The sequence below is a fragment of the Microtus oregoni genome, unplaced genomic scaffold (assembly GCF_018167655.1).
Source record: "Microtus oregoni isolate MIOR12 unplaced genomic scaffold, Mior012 000048F_ref0000485, whole genome shotgun sequence".
Lineage (NCBI taxonomy): Eukaryota > Metazoa > Chordata > Mammalia > Rodentia > Cricetidae > Microtus > Microtus oregoni.
The window spans coordinates 17,505,950-17,523,439 of NW_024543222.1; the positions used below are offsets into that span (position 1 = coordinate 17,505,950).

Consider the following 17,490-nt stretch of genomic DNA (forward strand, 5'->3'; position numbering starts at 1 on the left):
AGCCACTGTCTCCTACTCTAATAGGTAAAACCTTGGGTTTCCCCCAAGATTCAGTTTAGTTGGGGTTGGACACAGCAGGTCTCTCACGGTGGCTGGGAACATGGACAAAACCAAAGCACAGAAGAAGCACTTAGAAAATACAGTTAGCCAGGCAGTGGTGGTGCACGCCTTTAATCCCAGCACTCAGGAGGCAGAGGTAAGATCTCTGTGAGTTTGAAGTCAATCTGGTCTACAGAGTGGGTTCCAGGACAGCCAGGGCTGCACAGAGAAACCCTGTCTCGAAAACAAAACAAAACAAAACGAAACAAAAAACAACCCACGCCCACCCAAAAAAGGAAAAAAACAACAAAAAATACTAATAAAAGAAAATACAGTTAATAAATTATAATCCTCCCGTCCTCCCTCCATCCCCATCCAAGTCCAGAGCAGACTTGTGTATGACCCCACAACGAGGTAGGGGCTTGACCTCGTCCTCTCTGTGCACTCCAGGTTCAGGGTCCTAAGTAGGTAGCTATGGAATGAATGAATGAACGAACGAATGAATGAATGAATGAGTGTCTGGCGGGTGGGAACAAGCACTTAGGAATCCGAGCCCCAGTCCCTCACTTGGTCCTTACTCTCACCAGGATGCCTCTCTGGGTGTAGAGGAGAGGGTCTTGGCGTGGGGCTGGGGCAGAGAAGGGAAGGGAGGAAGTCGTCAGGGGTATTTTTGAGCAGGGAAGGAGGATGCGTGGAAGATGGAGGACAGAGCCGTGCCCTCCAGGTCAGGAGGCCGTGGCTCAAGTCCCACTGTGTAGTCCAGAGGCTGTGTGACCTCAGGCAGGCTCAGAAAACGAGGACAGCTGTTGAATGGTCCTTTCACATTTGCCACTGGTCCTCAGATACCATGTGGTTATGTGGGCATTATTAACATGGTATACATTTTATAGAGCAGGAAGCAGAGGCCAGAGAGGTCAAGGGGCTTACATAAGGCCACGCAGCTAGCAGGGACTTGAAAACTGCCCTCTGTATCTCCCCTTTGCTATTTATAACTATGCCGTGAAGAGAGGAGGCTCAGACTTAACTTTTCCAGCATGGAACCCATAGAGTCTCGAGAGACTGTGACCCCAACTCCCTGACGTGGCTTCTGGTCATCTTTGGTCAGAAAGTCCAGTGTGCCTTAGGTAGAGTGTTACCTAGACAACCCTTCTTCCTTCCCCACCCATAAATGCTCTTCCTGGGAGGGTGGGAAAGTGGAAAGGTTGGGGGCCTGGGCTGCCCCTCACACAGGCATGGGCACTTCGTCATATTCATCCAGACCTTCCTCCTCATCAAAGGTCGCTTTGGCATCGTCACCATCCAGCTAGAGGGGTGGGAGGGAGAAGGCGTGAGAGACTGGACAGGATGAGACTTTCTGGGACTTCAGAGGCATGTCTGGAGTTAGGAATCAGCCCGGACAAGTCTTATGCCGTCCCTACAGTGTAGGGTTGGTCTGGAGGAGTGGCTTACATAGGACAGGTGGCCACTGCAGGGTGTGGTGAAGAGGACCTGCAGAAAGGTGGGCAGGGGATCCCCTCACCCTGCAGCCCCGGCCCCGCACTGCACGTCCCTAATGCCTTTAGGGATAGCAGGACTGTCTGCCCACTAGGGCATGTGGAGCACACCCTGTGCGCCTCATAATACTTTCCACCTGTCATTATTCCTCCCTGCGCTCGTGAGGCACAGAGAAATGAGGTCACTTGCTCACATACGAGGACACGGCAGACCAAGACTGAGACAAAGGCCCTGGACACAGACTTTTTTTTTCTTTCTTAAGACGGGGTCTTATGTAACTCGGGCTGGCTTTGAACTGTGTGGCCAAAGATGACCTAGAATTTCTGATTCCCTTGTCTCTACCTCCCTAGTGCTGCGTTTAGAGGCGTGTGCCTTCATATACAGTTTCTGTGGTGCAGGATTCCGTGCATGGGAGGTAAGTCTTCTACCAGCTGAACTACATCTCTATGCCCAAACCCACAGCTCTCCACTGTCTCCCAGTCCAAGATGTGCCCTCCACACTATCGGACTTTCTGCTGTGCCCCTCCATCCCCTGTCCTCCCGTCCAGGGCCCCCACGACTCACACACTGGAGTTCCAGCCCACTGAAGATGAGGGGCAGCAGGAAGCGACGCAGAGGCACAGTGAGGATGAGGACAAAGGGCAGGGCCAGAGAGGCAGGGGTGGACTTGACCACCCACAGCGCTGCCAGGCAGATGATCTGGATGACCGTGAAGAGGTGCATGCGCCAGGTCTTCACCTGTGGGGAAGCCAAGGTCAGTGGCTGCCGTCTTCTGACACTCCTGCCTCACCCTGGCTGTACGGCTTCAAAGCCACGTACCCTCTTGACAAAGGGGACATCGGGGTGGTACTTGGGTGGCTTGAACAGAAGTAAGATGCGGTCAAAGAGCTGGATGCCACTGAGGGATGTGACTCCCATGTACAGGAAGATGCCGAACAACACCGCCAGGGGGATGCGGGACAGGATGGGCTCCATTAGGATGGACAGACCTGTGTGGAGAGACACTCTCTTAGTTCAGGTCTCTCAAGGACCAGCACTAACAGGGTTTAGCTCATATTTGGGACTGACCATGAAACCACAGTGCCATGACCCTTTTCTGCAATAGCTGTTTATAGGCTCAGCGGTGAACAACTTCTAACACTATGCTTCCAAAGGGTCATACTCCTGCCTTCCACCCGCTCCCGGAGCCTAGTGGGGGCAGTCACAGTGGTCAGAGGAACCTGTCTTTCTCCTCCGTACAGAGTGCCTCCATCATCCTCTACAGAAGGAAAGAGAAGGGGAAGGAATCTTTGGATCTCCCCATCAGTGGCTACAGCGCTGTTCACCCTACTGGACTCAGCTGCTCTAGAACCCTCTAGAGTTCAGAGACTCTCCGCTTTCCTTTAGACTGGGCCGTGAGGTCAGCCCTAGAACAACTGATCTGTGCAGATAGGGAAACTGAGGCCTAGAGGCCAGGGAAGTTACCCAGCCATCAGCAGGGCAGGGGAAAACCCCATAGTCTATTACATTTCTTTTGGTTACACTTGTGGAGGCAGGGGTGGAGGAGGAGGCAGGGGTGGAGGAGGCAGGGGTGGAGGAGGAGGCAGGGGTGGAGGAGGAGGCAGGCTCTGATCTGGAAAGCCCAGCAGTGCAGTCCTGCCCTACACAAACACCCATCACAGTGTCCCAGGGCCCTTGAGCCTCCTCACTTCTGCTAGAGCCCCTCCTGAGTAACGGGGGCTGGGGAGGCATGAGCAACTGGTGTGTAGGGACCCGGATACGGAGTAGATGGGATGGAAGTTCTGTCCCCAGTCCCAAGAGAGGGAGTCAGGATTGGACAGGGAAAGATGGTAGAGGTGGGACCCCTAAGTGGGAGGAGCTCCCCAACCCTAAGACCAGGGGCTAGGAGGGAGTGGAGCAGGGAGGCAGGGGCATGGCCAGTCTCACTTACCCACAAGCACAGAGACCAGAAGCCCACTGATCCGCTGCTCCTTGACCTCTTGGACCTGAGCTGCAGCCCCTGGACCACTGGCTTTCCCCATGACTGTGAGGGCGTTAGCGTGGGTAACAGAACGCACAGTGGTGGCACTGAGCCAGGGCATCCCAAAGAGGGCAGCCACCCCACCCATGCCAACGACCAGCAGCAGGTCCAGGTGGAAGCCGGATCCCTTGATCATCTTGCGCTCTGGTTTGCTGACAATCAGCCTAGGGTGGAAGGAAGTCTGGTCAGCTGGGACCGCCTTAGGCCCCTTTTACTGTCTCCACACTGGTGTCCCTCTGAGCCTTTTGGATTTCTGTTCCCATTTCCCTTTGATTTCCTGGCTCCCTCCCTCTGGTTATTTGAGAATTCAGACATTGAGGGCTAGAAGTCTTCGGAACACCCTTAGGCATTCTTGCCCAAGTTGAGAACCTTGCCTGTTTAGGCTCCTCCCAACATCCAGCAGCTCAACTCATAGCTCACATGGTCTTCAAATGATGCCACCCCAGAGGCCACAAAACTTGGACTTGCCTCTGCTGGTCCATCCCTCTCATCAGCTAGCAGAGGACCACTGACCAGTCTCCTGTTGGCCCAGAGCCTGCTCCCCTCCCTGCCTCCAGCCCTACCTGGCCAAGTCTCTATCTTTGTTCTTACGTGGTGATCTGAGACTCAAGGAATATGAGGATGAAGACGAGCAGGGCAGGCAGGGCAGAAGCAAACATCATCCACAAGGGAAACTTGCCATACAGACCCAGAGGGTGGATGACCCAGCCCCGGGCAGAGGCATTGGACACTTTGAGGCCATCAGGGACTGAGAGTTTCTGTGAGAGGAGACAGTTGGTGAGAATGTGGGGCCGTGTAGATAGGGAGAGGTGGGGCTTGGGAATTCAAGGGCCTGGGGCAGAGTTGGGTTGAAGTGCTCAAGGACTTGCTTATATTGAACATTTACTCTGCTCCAAGCTACTTCTCTAAGCCCTTGTGTGTATCTTTTCATCTCAGTATTACAGATGAGGAAACAAGAGCTGAAAGGTTGTTATAGCTTGCCCCAAGCTGCACAAAGACCTGCCCAGCCTAAAGGCATTCTATCCTACTGCCCTGGGCAAAGGCATAAGAAGGGCAGTGTGGCCTGGGCTCTTGCTTGGGCTAGCATGGTCCTGAGGGGCTAGTGGAAGACCAAGGATGGTCTACCTGGCAGGGCATGGGGAGGGAAAGGAAGTGAAGGTTTAGGGCAGCATGGCAGAGGATGAGGAGGAGTGACCTGGGTGTAAGTGTCCTTGATGAAGGAATCCACCACGACCATTATCAGGATGGAGATGGGGACCCCGAAGTCCCCGATGACTCTACGCAGCTGTGGGCAGATGAAGCAACCAGTTGTGTCCATATCCTAAGTCCTACCCATTTTCCTTCCCATCCCACCTCTACCAGGGATTATGCTCAATCCAAGGGGTCCATCAAGAACTAATGACGGTCCTTACTCCAACTATCCCCGCCTTCCCTTTTCCTCTGCCCACTCCCTGCCCTGACTCCACTCTTCATCCCTCTCCCAAAAACTCTCTGTCTCTGGTTCCCTGCTGGATCTTGGTGCTGAGCAGAGATGGCATTGCCTGCAACATGAACTCTGATTCAGCAGAGGGTCGCTGAGCCCTGGTATTGGGAATGGAGAGTTGGGGTAGGAAGCGGAGCCAAGGGTACTGGAGAAGCTAGGGGTTGGTGAAGGTGAGGATAGGGGTGCACTGACCTTGCCAGGGAAGTAGGTGCTGTTCTTGAACTTTCGCAGCATCATGGCAAGTAAGAAGGTACCAGCCATGAGCACAAGGGAGAGGAGGGCTGTGTTGGGCACGGGACCCAGAGGTTTGGGCTTCATCACAACAGGGGTATAAATCTGTTGTAGCGGGTAGTCCTGGAAAATCTGTAACAGAAAAACAAAGCGTTGGGTTCCCTCCCAAGACTTGGCTTGAACTAGACAGTATCAGATAAGTTGACTGGGCACAATCATCCATCTGTCTTTACATCCATCCATTCATCCACACATCTAGACATCCGTCTACCCATCTAGTGCCCACACAACCGTCATCCACCCATCATCCATCCACCCATGCATCCATCCATCTGTCTGCCTTCTTCCTCACCTGACATATTAACCAGTTTGGTTTTCATGGATGAAGAACAAGTTAGCATGTGTGGAAAGGGTAGAAGGAGCAATAAGCATGTGTGTATGGGTACAAGCATCCAGCTTTGTTTGGAATGTGAGAAGGCTGGGAGACAGCAATAAGTCACAAAAAGAGCTTAGGGAGTTGGTGACAGCAACAGCATTTGCCTAGCATGCAAGAGGTTTGATCCCCAGCACAATAAACAAGCAAATAAATAGGCCACCTTTTTGTTTGCTTGTTTGTTTTGTTTTTTTCGAGACAGGGTAGCTTTGGTTGTCCTGTGTAGCTTTGGTTGTCCTGGAACTCACTCTGTAGACCAGGCTGGCCTTGAACTCACAGAGATCCTCCTACCTCTGCCTTTGAGTGCTGGGATTAAAGGCGTGCGCCAGCACCAACACCAGCTGAGGTTACCCTTTTTTTCATAGATAGTGCAGATGTGGAGGCAGGTGAAACTTTTGGAGGAGGGGGCAAACGAAGGAGGCAGAGGCCCTGTGGGGTTATGGAGGTCAAGTGCAAGAGAGGAAAGCCTAGAGCGTCCACTGTCTCACTAGGCATGATTTCCCAGGCTGTCCTACACATAGTGGCCACTAGTCATATGCTGTGTAGTCATGAATATGGACAAGTTTATATACGGGTGTCTTCCCTTATACAATTCCCCCTGCCAAATCATAGCGTGAACACTGAGTCACCAGCCTTTACAGGGTCTTTTTTTTTTTTTGGTTTTTTCGAGACAGGGTTTCTCTGTGGCTTTGCTTTGGAGCCTGTCCTGGAACTAGCTCTGTAGACCAGGCTGGTCTCGAACTCACAGAGATCCGCCTGCCTCTGCCTCCCGAGTGCTGGGATTAAAGGCGTGCGCCACCACTGCTCGGCCTTTACAGGGTCTTAAGCAACCCTACTGCATAGTCCTAAGTGAACCCAGGAACATACATGTGCCCGTGTTCGTGGTTTTGCATACAGGTGGAAACATGGCTACGGTCATGCTGAACAGACACATACGTGGCAACCCACATGCTGTGTGTGAGTGTGCAGCATTCCCCCTGGGCCCCACCTTGATCAGCTTGGAGAAAGTCTCATAGATGAAGATGAGGGAGATGAGGAAGGAGAAGATCTCCTGGGTGTAGCGGGAGATGAATCGGACCAGAAAGCTGCCTTCGAAGGCCACCACCAACAACACCAACAGAATGAGCCAGAATCCGATCCAAGCGCGGCCCACGATATACTCCAGGTTGTTGTCTTCACAGAACTGCAGGCAGTCAGACAGAGGAATTTGGGTCAGACAGACCTAGGTTTAGCTACCTTGTGAGCATCAGACAGGTGGGCTAGGGTCAGCTACAGGGTTGGGGTCAGTGTGGGGCTACCGAGTAGAAGGCTTCCTCAAACACCAGCAGGGGTCCCGAGAAGCCAAGCACCAGCAGGGGCTGTGCCGCCAGGAGAGCAAAGAGAATGCCTTGTACTGCTGTGGAGATGAGCAGCTCCGAAACTCCCATCAGGTTCCGGGTCTTTTCTCCTGTGGGAAAAAGCCACACAAGGGTCCAGATGGGAGAAATTATTTCCAAGGAGCGAGAGTAAAATCACGGAGCTTGATGTGAGCGTACAGAGCATCAGATTGGGTCAGAGGTGGGGAGGCAAAGGTCAGAGGGTTAGAGGTGGATATTAGGGGGGAAACCATAATTGTCACTGACCCAGGAGGCCACCGAAGGTAACGGCAGGTGACAGGGCAGCAAAGTAGATGAAGATGACGGCAGCCAGGACCTGGGGGCTGAGCGCATCTGTGATGTCACTCAGATAGTAAGGATAACGGCGCCGGATGTCACGTATCAGGCCTCCAAAGATCCGGCCTGTTCGCTGTAGAGGGTCATCCACACCACCGGGGCCTCCTGGGCCCCCATTCAAGTCTGTTGTAGAGAATAGGAACATGGTCAGAGGGAGCAGTAGGAATGGCCGGGGTGACAGGGAAACTTGACCACAGGGACAGATGCTGGGGGTGTCTGATAGGAAAGGGGCACCGTGCTGGGGGTCCAGGGGTTCATGGGGCATCAGGAAGCCCTGTTGAGGACAGAACAGATACCTAGGGTCTTGTATAAGGCAGGGTCTGGCTTGGCGGCACTGGGCAGGTAGCGCCTTCTAAGCAGTTCCTTCTGCACGGGTACCAGGTTGAGCAGAGCTTGTTCTGAAGGGGCGTCGGTCGGTGGCAGTACCAGGCTACAGTCCAGGAAATCCTCCAAGGAGCTCACTAGTTCCCCTCGGCTCTGTGCCAGGTAGGCAGTTGTGCGGAACACCTACAGGCAGGAAAAAGGGTCCGGACACTGGGACTGTAGACAAGAGGCCCCAGGGGAGCAGTCAACCAAGTGATGCCTGCCTGTAGTCTAAGCACTCAGGAGGGGGAGATAGGAGGCCTGCCTTAAGTTTGAGGCCATCCTGGACTACATAGCAAGCTCCAGGCTAGCAAGAGCTACAAGGTAAGATCTTGTCTCAAAGACTTGAATGCTGGACATGTATAGTCAGGGACCAGTCACCAAAATCCTGGCTGTCATTGTAGGGTCTGGTTCTTTCTGTTCCCTCAGACCTCTAAGGACCAGCTTTAGGGAGACAGGCACCCTGGGTGGGGAAGGAGGAGTTAAAGTATCCCCGGAGGGCTAGGCACACCACACAGCAGGTTGGGCCAACACTGGTCACAGTGGGCCAGGCTGGACCGGAGTAGACTAGCCAGCCCAATGCAAGCCAGGATAAGACTGGACCAGCCAGGCCAGAAACAGGCAGAATTCAACCCAATGGATCCAAATAGTGAATTTAAAGTCAGCTAGGCCAGGTCAAAGGGGAGAGGTGTTTTCTTCTTCCTTCCCACCAGTTCCCTGGCAAAGCTCACTCTTTCTGTCATCAGGGTGGCTGCAGCCCGGCCCAGCTGGGTGTAGTTGACGTGGGGAGACTCGGGTCCCAGCAGAACAAAAAGGAAGCGCACAGGCTCTGGCAGCTCCAGGTCCTCCAGCTGCACAGCCTCCTTCAGCCTCACGAGGCCCAGGACAGACTTCTCCAGAAAGTTAGCACAGCCTGTGGGAGGCACCAGATGGTAAAGCCAGGTTTCTAGGACTCGGGAGGGAGCTGCCCAGGGCCTGAAGTGGGGGTCTGTGGAGGGGAAGAGCTCTTACCCACTAGGATCAGAGTGGTTTCTGAATCTGGGGGAATCTTCAGAATCCCAGATGGTGAGGATCCTTCTGGGTCCCCCTCTGCCTATGGGAAGGAAGGTGTGTAAGGGGGTCCTGAGGTCACAGGGAACCTAGGAGGCCTGAGCATCTGGCCTTTGCCTCTCCCAGCCCCTCTCACTCCCAACCTCATTCTGGCCTCACCTGTCCACAGTACAGCTTGGTCTCCAGGGATGGTTCCTGGGGAAGGAGGGGCTCAGAAGGGCCTCCAGAGCGGGTCAGGACGGCAGGCTTCACGCCCTCCAGAGCCTTTAGGTCCTCAGCACGGCTGCGGACCACACAGGTGACATGAGCAGAGTGAGCAATGCGGGCTGAATTTTCCATAAAGGGAGACTAGGCTGGGCGGGACAAAGGTGAACACCCAGTGGAATTTCCCAGGGACCACCCTAGAGAGACCCTAGAGAAGGAAAATAAGAGCCTCCTCTTACAGGACAGTGTGGATGGAGGTAGGTGGCCCTGTCTAGGATGTCTAGGTGGGAACAGGAACGGGCAGAAGGGGCCTCAAGACCATGCTCTCTCTGTAAGTGTGAACTTGAAGTCATGGTCTCCATTTGGGGGTGTCAGATGGATGTAGAAACTATGGTGGAGGAAGAGTCCCTTCTTTCTGCTGGGGTGGGGTTCATCTGGAGTTGAGGAATGGTAGGACGACTTTGGGGTAGAGGGCGGGGAGGAGCCCCTGGGATGGGAAGGCCAGGCAGGTCCCGGCAGGCAGGCGAGCACCTGCGTTTGAGCAGCAGAGCCCGGAGCAGCTCGTCTCGGTCCTGAGGCCGAATCTGGTCATCAAAGATGAAGCTGTCTAGGAGCTTATTGGCCACCCCAGCCAGGGATGTCTCTGCCAGGTCCAGGAGGACGGTGCCTGCAGGCAGCAGAGGGTGAGCTGAATGGCTGGGCAGTGCGGCCCCAGCAAGCTTCCTGTGCAGCAGCCACAGAGGGCCCGGCAGGACTTACCTTTAGAGAAGACTTTCTGCAGTTCGAGAAGGCTCCAGAAGGTGAGGTAAGACAGATGTGGGCGGCCCCACACACCATCCTCTCGTAGGTTTTCCTCCAGCCCTATCCAGTGCGCTGCCTCCACCCACTGTAGCTCCTGGTTCCTCTGGTCCATCATCAGTTCCTGCAGCTCCACATAGACCTGAGGCCCACAGCCTGAGTTAGTCCATCAGGCCCCAGGCAAGCCCATGGGGAAACAACCGGAAGCTTGGATCCTGAGGGCACTTAGCTCTAAGCTAGGCTTAGAAAAGGCACTGGACCCTGAAAGGATCAGGACAGATCTGCTCGGGGCATAGGAAGATCTGCTCGGGGCATAGGGAGATGTGCAAGACCTGGGGGTCTGGCCCACCCCGCTGGATCCATGTCTCATCCTCCTCAGTAAGCCATTACCACAGTTCAGAAGAGGCATGAACCTCTGGACCAAGAGATGTCCCAAGCAGCCATTTGGTCGGAAAACTGTGGCCTGGTGACTGAGGCAGAAGGGGCTCGGGAAGTCATTGGGATCAGTCTCCTGCCTCTAAGAGACTCGGGAAGTCACTGGGATCAGTCTCCTGTCTCTAAGAGATTTGGGAAGTCATTGGGATCAGTCTCCTGTCTCTAAGAGACTCGGGAAGTCATTGGGATCAGTCTCCTGCCTCTAAGAGACTCGGGAAGTCACTGGGATCAGTCTCCTGTCTCTAAGAGATTTGGGAAGTCATTGGGATCAGTCTCCTGTCTCTAAGAGACTCGGGAAGTCATTGGGATCAGTCTCCTGCCTCTAAGAGACTCGGGAAGTCACTGGGATCAGTCTCCTGTCTCTAAGAGATTTGGGAAGTCATTGGGATCAGTCTCCTGTCTCTAAGAGACTCGGGAAGTCATTGGGATCAGTCTCCTGCCTCTAAGAGACTCGGGAAGTCACTGGGATCAGTCTCCTGTCTCTAAGAGATTTGGGAAGTCATTGGGATCAGTCTCCTGTCTCTAAGAGACTCGGGAAGTCATTGGGATCCGTCTCCTGTCTCTAAGAGAGTCGTATTGCCCTGGATCAGACACAGTTTAGGGACCCAAATTCTTTCTCTCTCTCTCTCTCTCTCTCTCTCTCTCTCTCTCTCTCTCTTTCTTTCTTTCTTTTTCCAAGACAGGGTTTCTCTGTGTTGCTTTGGAGCCTGTCCTGGAACTAGCTCTTGCAGATCAAGCTGGCCTCGAACTCACAGAGATCCGCCTGCCTCCCGAGTGCTGGGATCACATCCTGGCCGGGACCCAATTTCTTAACCAGCTAGGCAGTCTGGTACTCAGTGGGGACTTGGATGCTGGGGCAGAGGAGAATGTGCCCTTGATTCTATATTTCCCCGGTGAGTATGTAGCCCAGCTAGGCCTTGAAGCCCTGCTTGGTCCTCAGCAGTAAGCGGTCTGTCCAGGGAATTCAGAAAGGGCCATTTCCCCGTTAGCGAGCATGCCCCTTTCCCATCCACTGGTGTCCAAGGATGACCCCTCCATCCTGCTTGTCGGGGGAGGGTCTCCTCCAGCCCAATTCTCTTCCTATCCCTTTTCATGGGATGTGATGGATCTCAAGGCAACTTGAGAAAGGCTGGAGTCTGGGTCCTCACCTGACTGGAGCTTTGGCGTGATGTGGAGGTGGTGGTTGGGACGTAGTCTGTGGCTGTCGGCTCTGTGGGAAGAGCTAAAAAACCCAGGGTTAGTTAGCGCTGCCTCTGGTACAGCCTCTCACTCGGGCCCTGCTGTACTACTTCTAGGGAGCCAAAGGAACCCAGACACATCCTTCCACTGCCCCTGGGCTAGGATCCCTGCCCAACCCCACATCCACGCCTGTTCTGGGCCAGCTTGGATCTGCCACTCTCCATCTGAGCCTTCCTGAGGAACGCTGAGTTTATTGTCCAAGCCCCTAGCCTGACCCCTCCTCAGTGAGGATCAGGAGAGTCCCAAGTCACAGTATTCAAAATCATCCTAGCATCCCCCCACCCCACATCTGGGACCAGACTTCCTTGCCTCTGCCCACCCGCTCAGCTAACCTGCCAGCTGGTAGCCATTTACCCCACAGGACCCAGATGAGGTGGGCCCCTTATATTGTCCTCATTTCCCAAGGGGGCCTCTTAACTTCAAATCTAATCACTTGCACTTAAACCCTGTTGACAGTAAACAGGTCCCCGCCTCAGGCTCCCCACCTAAGACCTTGGTTAGGCCAAGGAAGGTGGTGTGAACTCCTGGGGTCCCCACAGTTCTCTCTCATTTCTCAGGGTCTCCAGCTGTCTAGACAGAATGAAGCTTCAGCAACAGACATGCGGCTTGTCCTCCATGCTGATGTGGGACAGACAGGGTAGCCACTGGGTTTGTGTCCTTGTCCCAGACATACCTGGCTGCCCTGTCACATGTGAAAGGAGCCCAACCACCCCAGTCACCTCCTGTGATCATTTCAAACAAAACATTGTTTAACCTTCAATCAGCCAGGATTGTGGGGAGAACTGGCACCAGGGCTGGGGCTGTGGAGCCGGGAAGGACTGGGTCCCTACTGTCCCTAGGGGAAGGCAAGGGATGGCTCTCACCTTCTGGCTCCTGCATCTGGGTCACAGGGATGTCGAGGTCTCTGTATGCTATCTGTTCTATGACCTCCTCCAATTCGTCTTCGCTGTCCTGATCTGGGATCTCCAGTACTTCCTCATGGTCCTGTGGGAAAGGGCCATCATGGTTGGGTTAAGTGGCTACCCAAGTCCCCTGAGGAGCAGCTCAGATTGGCTTCTGGAGATGAAGGAAGGAGCCCTGCACAGATCAACAGACACTTACCTGCACGTCCCCCATGATGCTGTCCTCAGTGTCCAGTCGTCCCCGGCTGTCTGAGCCCCCAGCATAACCCGCACCTCAGGTCCCTGAAAGAGGGGTGTAGGCTAAATGACGCAGTCATATCACCCTCAATTGGCCTCCTGCTGCTTCTGGGTGCCCCTAAGGGAGCTGACTTTTAGTGTTAGGAGAGCCCTGGGGATAGGAGATGGATCAGATGGAGGCAGAGGACATGGAGGAAGACATTGAGTTTGTAGGTGTATGGATATGTGGGCTGAAAGACAGGCGGCATCAGCATGGCTGCCTTCTTCTTCGTGCATTTGAGACAAGTTAAGTGGCGTGATGTCTAGCTCCAACCTGTGTCTGCCAGGCCTTACCGAACTTCTTTTTCTGAGTCCCAAGGACTCAGCTAACTCCCAGGACATGGCCTGTCCCTTCTTCAGGGGACTTGTCTCCCCTGAGAGTCTCCACAATATAGTCTCTTCTAGAATTGGCTGCTTCTGCCTGTACAACAGGTTGCAGTGTCCTCGGGAGGGGCCCACAGATCCTGAAGGACGTGAGCCTGCTTTCTCCTCTCCATGTGGGGCTGGAGAGATGGCTCAGAGGTTAGGAGCACTGACTGTTCTTCCAGAGGTTCTGAGTTCAATTCCTAGCAACCACATGGCGCCGCCTCTCCATTTAAACCCTACCTCCCTGGCTTGTTTAATCCCCTATCTATTGTTTACACATTCATCACCCACTCTGAGACACACTTTCCATCTTTCTTTTATCTCAGTTCCAGTATCACCCTTTCCAAGGCCTTCCTTAACCACCCTGCCAGTCCCTGACCCAGTCGGGCATGGTTTCTTCATTGATTTGTGTACAATTAATTTTCTGACACGTCCTTTGGAAAGGAGGACACTTGCAGGTAAAGTCTTCATGGAGTCCGACACCTAACTGGCATCCTATGTCACAGACCAAGCCACAGAACCTTGGCCTCCATTTTCTCAAGACAAAAGTGTATCCACACCAGGATGTGGGGATGGTCATCTAATGTGTCAATTTGTATGTGGGGGGACTTTCGTTCTCCTCTCACTCACTGTCACCTAGAACATTGGGGTGACCAGCATTTGGGTGGGGTCATCAGGTGTAGCCGCTCAGCTGAGCACAAGAGGCTCAGTTAAGCATGTCTTTGCTCTTAAGATGACTTAAGTGGTTTCTACATGGATGGAGCTTAAGAGGCCCCTTGTGCTGGACGCTGCAGAGAGCGTTATAGGAGGAAGAGGAGGACTCAGGTGCAGGGCACAGAGACCTCAGGAGGGGTCTCAAGAGCTGGGCAAAGATGGCCAGTCTGGGCGTGAGGAGTAGGCTAGGACAGAGAGATGGGGTGGGGGAGGACAAAGGAGGGCAGGGTGCAGCAAGCAGAGGGGCGACAAGTGGAGGGCAGGGGACAGGGCACAGGCAGCAGAAGATGGAAGGGCAGAGGATGGGATCCAAGGGTCAGAGGCAGAGGGGTGAAGCGGGGAGAGCAGGAGGGTGGAAGTAGAGTCATGCAGTCATGCAAGGAGGCTTGCAAGGGTCTAGGGCAGGGCGTACATTTAGAAAGAATCATACAGAGAACTTTCTGGGTCTTGTACAGTCCTGAGGTTCTGAGGGGGAGAGGCACTGTCAAGTCCTTGGGAGTGGCAAGTGACAGCCACGAAAGAGTTCTCAAGTCCAAGAATGGGACATCCTCTGCTAGGACTTTGTCCTTGGTAGCCCTGGCTATCCACCGTTCCCCTTTCTCCTTGCTGTCTTTTCCATCTTCCTTTCCCAAAACCCCCCACCCTGTTCCTCTATTCTGTCTTCATTTTTCTCTTTTCCTTCTCTGGACCTACCCACACTGCTTTCTGGTTGGGCCTCAGATCCTGAGGTACCAAAAATCCCACTATGGGGCTGGCACTGAGGCCTTGCTTCTCCTGAGGGACAAGATGGCATAGCCAGGGATCCAGAGTTCCAGGCTTGCCTCCCTGACCGTGACCGAACCAAACGCCTTGGGCAGCTCTCAGGTATCTGTGGTCACCCATCTGTTAGATGCCAACTTCTGGGAACTCAGTCAGAGAGAAGAGAAGGATCAGGAGGGGCCTGGAGCTCAGCTGAGCCTTGAAAGGTGCCCCAGGACCCAGGTTGTCGCCTGTTGTCCCGGCCCTGTTAGCGCTGCCCCACTCTGCCTGCAACTGATAAGAGCCTGGCCTCCAGCCAGCAGTGTCTAGGTCTGGAAGCACCCCAAACACCTGGAGGGCCAGCCGTCAGCTGGGTCAGATAAGGGAAGAGTGGGGACATCTGGAGCCCAGGAGGTAGAGCCCACCAGCTGAGAAGGCACAGGCGGGAGGGGGACGGATGACAGAGCCAGTTCCCTGGTGGCACAAGACTACACCTCACAAGCAGCTGTGATGCCCCATCTCTCTCCCAGCCCCCAGCACACTCTGCTAAGCGGAATCCAGTAACGGCAGCGGCAGCGTTTGACAAAGCCAAGGTTCAGAGGAGTTCATCTACTTCAGTGGCACGGGATGTTGGCATAAGAGGCAGGATGAAACCTGGCCTGCAGCTCCACGAACTTCTCCCTCTGAGAACCTCCGAGCTGCCTCCCAGAGTTAGAACTTAAGACACAGACTCTGTCGTCAGACCACCTGTGTTCATTATTTAATCTCGGCCATGCAATTTAAGGTAACTGAGCCTCAGGCTTCTGTTTTTGTTTTTTGTTTTTGTTTTTTTTTCATCTGTAAAATAAAACTGGTAAGAGTGATTCCTATGTGATAGGCCCTTTGTGCAGACTAAGTCCATGCAGAGAACGCATGGCCTGTGCCTGGCACACAGTCTGTCACCTGCCACAGCCATCCGGGTCAGGCTGGGTATCGTCACCCTCCCTGATTTGCCTCCAGCTCCTATAGAATTAGCTTGAGCTAAGAGGCTGCCGACTCTCAGTGGAGAGGGGCTTTTTCTTTCCCTTTCAATACTCTCTGAGATGGGGGCAGTGCCAAGCTCCCAAGTAGACCCCTAGAAGTGTCCCATATGGAAATCAATGTTGGCTGGTATATGGTCTCCCAGGTGAGAGATGGGGTGGCCTGAGAATGCCCCACATTTGAAGGAAAGAAGGGCCTGGGAGGAGTGAGGCCTGAGTCCATGGGACTCGTGGGGCTGGGAGATAGAAAGCAGGTAGAACCCGTGGTGGAATGTCTCAGCTCTGCTCCCAACATGCTCTCCGACCACACACACACCGCTCTGTATGGAAACTGCCCTCATCCTGCCACTGGTTCACTGAGGGACTACTTGCACATGGTCGCATTGCCATCCCACCCACCTGCACCTCCTTGGAGGTTAAGGGTCATACCCCTTGGACACAGATTTAAGCTGACCACCTGCACAAACCCTCAGGACAGATGCCTAAGGACCACCCAGCCACTCCCTGCCCTGCCCTGCCCACCTGCTCAGGAGCCTTGGGGGTCCTTCGTGAGGTCCTGCCGCCGCTGGTGCCCTGTGCGACTGGCTGAGCTCCCAACCGCTCTAACAGCACCGGCAGGTGCCCTGGGGGAGGCTCCCAAACCCCTGACTCATGCCCTTGCCTCCTAATCTGCCCGCCCCACAGCCGGGAGCCCCTTCCCACCCCACCCCCTTGCCCCGCTCCAACTGGGTGCCCCATAAACAGAGTTATCTCTCACCCACATCTGGGCAGCTGTGCATCAGGCATACCCCACCCAGCCTGGCCAGCTCCTAAGGCCTTTGGGCCCTTCTGGCCCCTGGGGATCCCTCTGCATCTGCCTTCATGGACTGAGGCTTGAGAGCTGAGTTCTCGGGACTTCTGGGGCTCTGGCAGGTAGTCACTGGCCCCTGGACACACGTCTGCCCAGCCTCTGTCCACTCTTCACTCTGGCCAGGTCTTCTCTGGCCCCAAGTCTCAGGGCATCTCTTCTACCCATGTCTTCCCTCAAGACTGGCTTTTCCTTGGCAGCCTCCCAAGGCACCTGTCATGGGACTCCATTGAGTCTCTTCTTCTGGTCTCTGACTAGAGTACCTTAGCTAGGTACTTCCTCAGACCCCACTGGCTCCTGAGAGCTGGCCTCTAGGAGCCACGGCCCTAACCGTCAACCTGAAACAATGTCCGGTCGAGAAAACAACTGTCCCCACATGAGCCCTAGCTCACAAAGCGTCAATGTCTGGGCACACTGGCTCCTCTGTGGCAGCCCAGCCCAGGCCCCTAGGCAGAGCAACTGCATTCTTGGCCCCCGCGCTCTCCTCCCATCCCATCGCCAACGGGGCTGTTCTCTCCCTCGTTGAGGCACCTATCTCTGACTGACAGGTGGGTCCCACTGGGGGTGGGGGAATGAAGACCAAGTGGGCTACTGTGGACCTGGGGGACGGGAATGCTCTGCCTGGCTCCTTCACTGACTGACTGGCTGTGAGAGTCACCACAGCCTCCTGGTCTCTTGGAGCCTTGGTTTCCTCTTCTACCAAGAGACATTCCCAGGAGCGGGGCTGGAGCTCAGTTGGTAGAGTGCTTGTATAGTCTGCAGCAAACCCTGCTTTAGATCTCAACAATGCATAGAACTGGGTGGGGCGGACTCGCTGTACTCCCAACACTCAGGAGGTGTTCTCCCAGACAGAACTCTACAGCGGAGGCACGTGGATCAGAAGTTCAAGGTCATCCTCGGCTAGGTACTCACTTAGTTCAAAGCCAGTCTGGGACACTTGAGGAGAGAAAGAGCCTGTGAATGAGAGTGAGCACTCAAGTCTCCCCTGCCCCCACACACGCACAGACCAAGTTCAGGCTCCAACAATAGAAAATTTTAGAGCCCGCCAAATTTAGCTTATCAACTTGTCTCGACCACGAACTTGTGCTGGCTGAATCCCTGCAGACCTAAAGGGACAGAGTCCTCTA

At 54.4% G+C, this 17,490-nt stretch overlaps 1 protein-coding gene across 1 annotated transcript; it reads right to left on the minus strand.

Annotated features, from left to right (window-relative positions):
- Positions 1 to 254: 254 nt before the first annotated feature.
- Positions 255 to 16,095, minus strand: Slc4a1 (solute carrier family 4 member 1 (Diego blood group)). The gene is made up of 20 exons (XM_041635932.1): positions 16,039 to 16,095; positions 12,603 to 12,685; positions 12,365 to 12,485; positions 11,411 to 11,484; positions 9,789 to 9,969; positions 9,561 to 9,696; positions 8,985 to 9,108; positions 8,787 to 8,868; positions 8,507 to 8,688; positions 7,709 to 7,919; positions 7,323 to 7,535; positions 6,999 to 7,147; positions 6,689 to 6,883; positions 5,229 to 5,399; positions 4,749 to 4,838; positions 4,145 to 4,311; positions 3,464 to 3,717; positions 2,353 to 2,522; positions 2,098 to 2,271; positions 255 to 1,342 (listed from the first exon to the last, which is right to left on the minus strand). The coding sequence occupies exons 2-20, from the start codon at positions 12,615 to 12,617 to the stop codon at positions 1,262 to 1,264; spliced, it is 2,790 nt and encodes a 929-aa protein (XP_041491866.1). The 5' UTR covers positions 12,618 to 12,685; positions 16,039 to 16,095; the 3' UTR covers positions 255 to 1,261.
- Between the last annotated feature and the right edge of the window lie 1,395 nt (positions 16,096 to 17,490).

Excerpts from the sequence above, each read along its gene's own strand:
- Slc4a1 (XM_041635932.1), bottom strand. Across the intron at positions 4,312-4,748 it reads TCAAGGACACTTACACCCAG|AAACTCTCAGTCCCTGATGG; the intron begins GTCACTCCTCCT and ends CTCCTCTCACAG. Across the intron at positions 1,343-2,097 it reads GTGGGCTGGAACTCCAGTGT|CTGGATGGTGACGATGCCAA; the intron begins GTGAGTCGTGGG and ends CCACCCCTCTAG.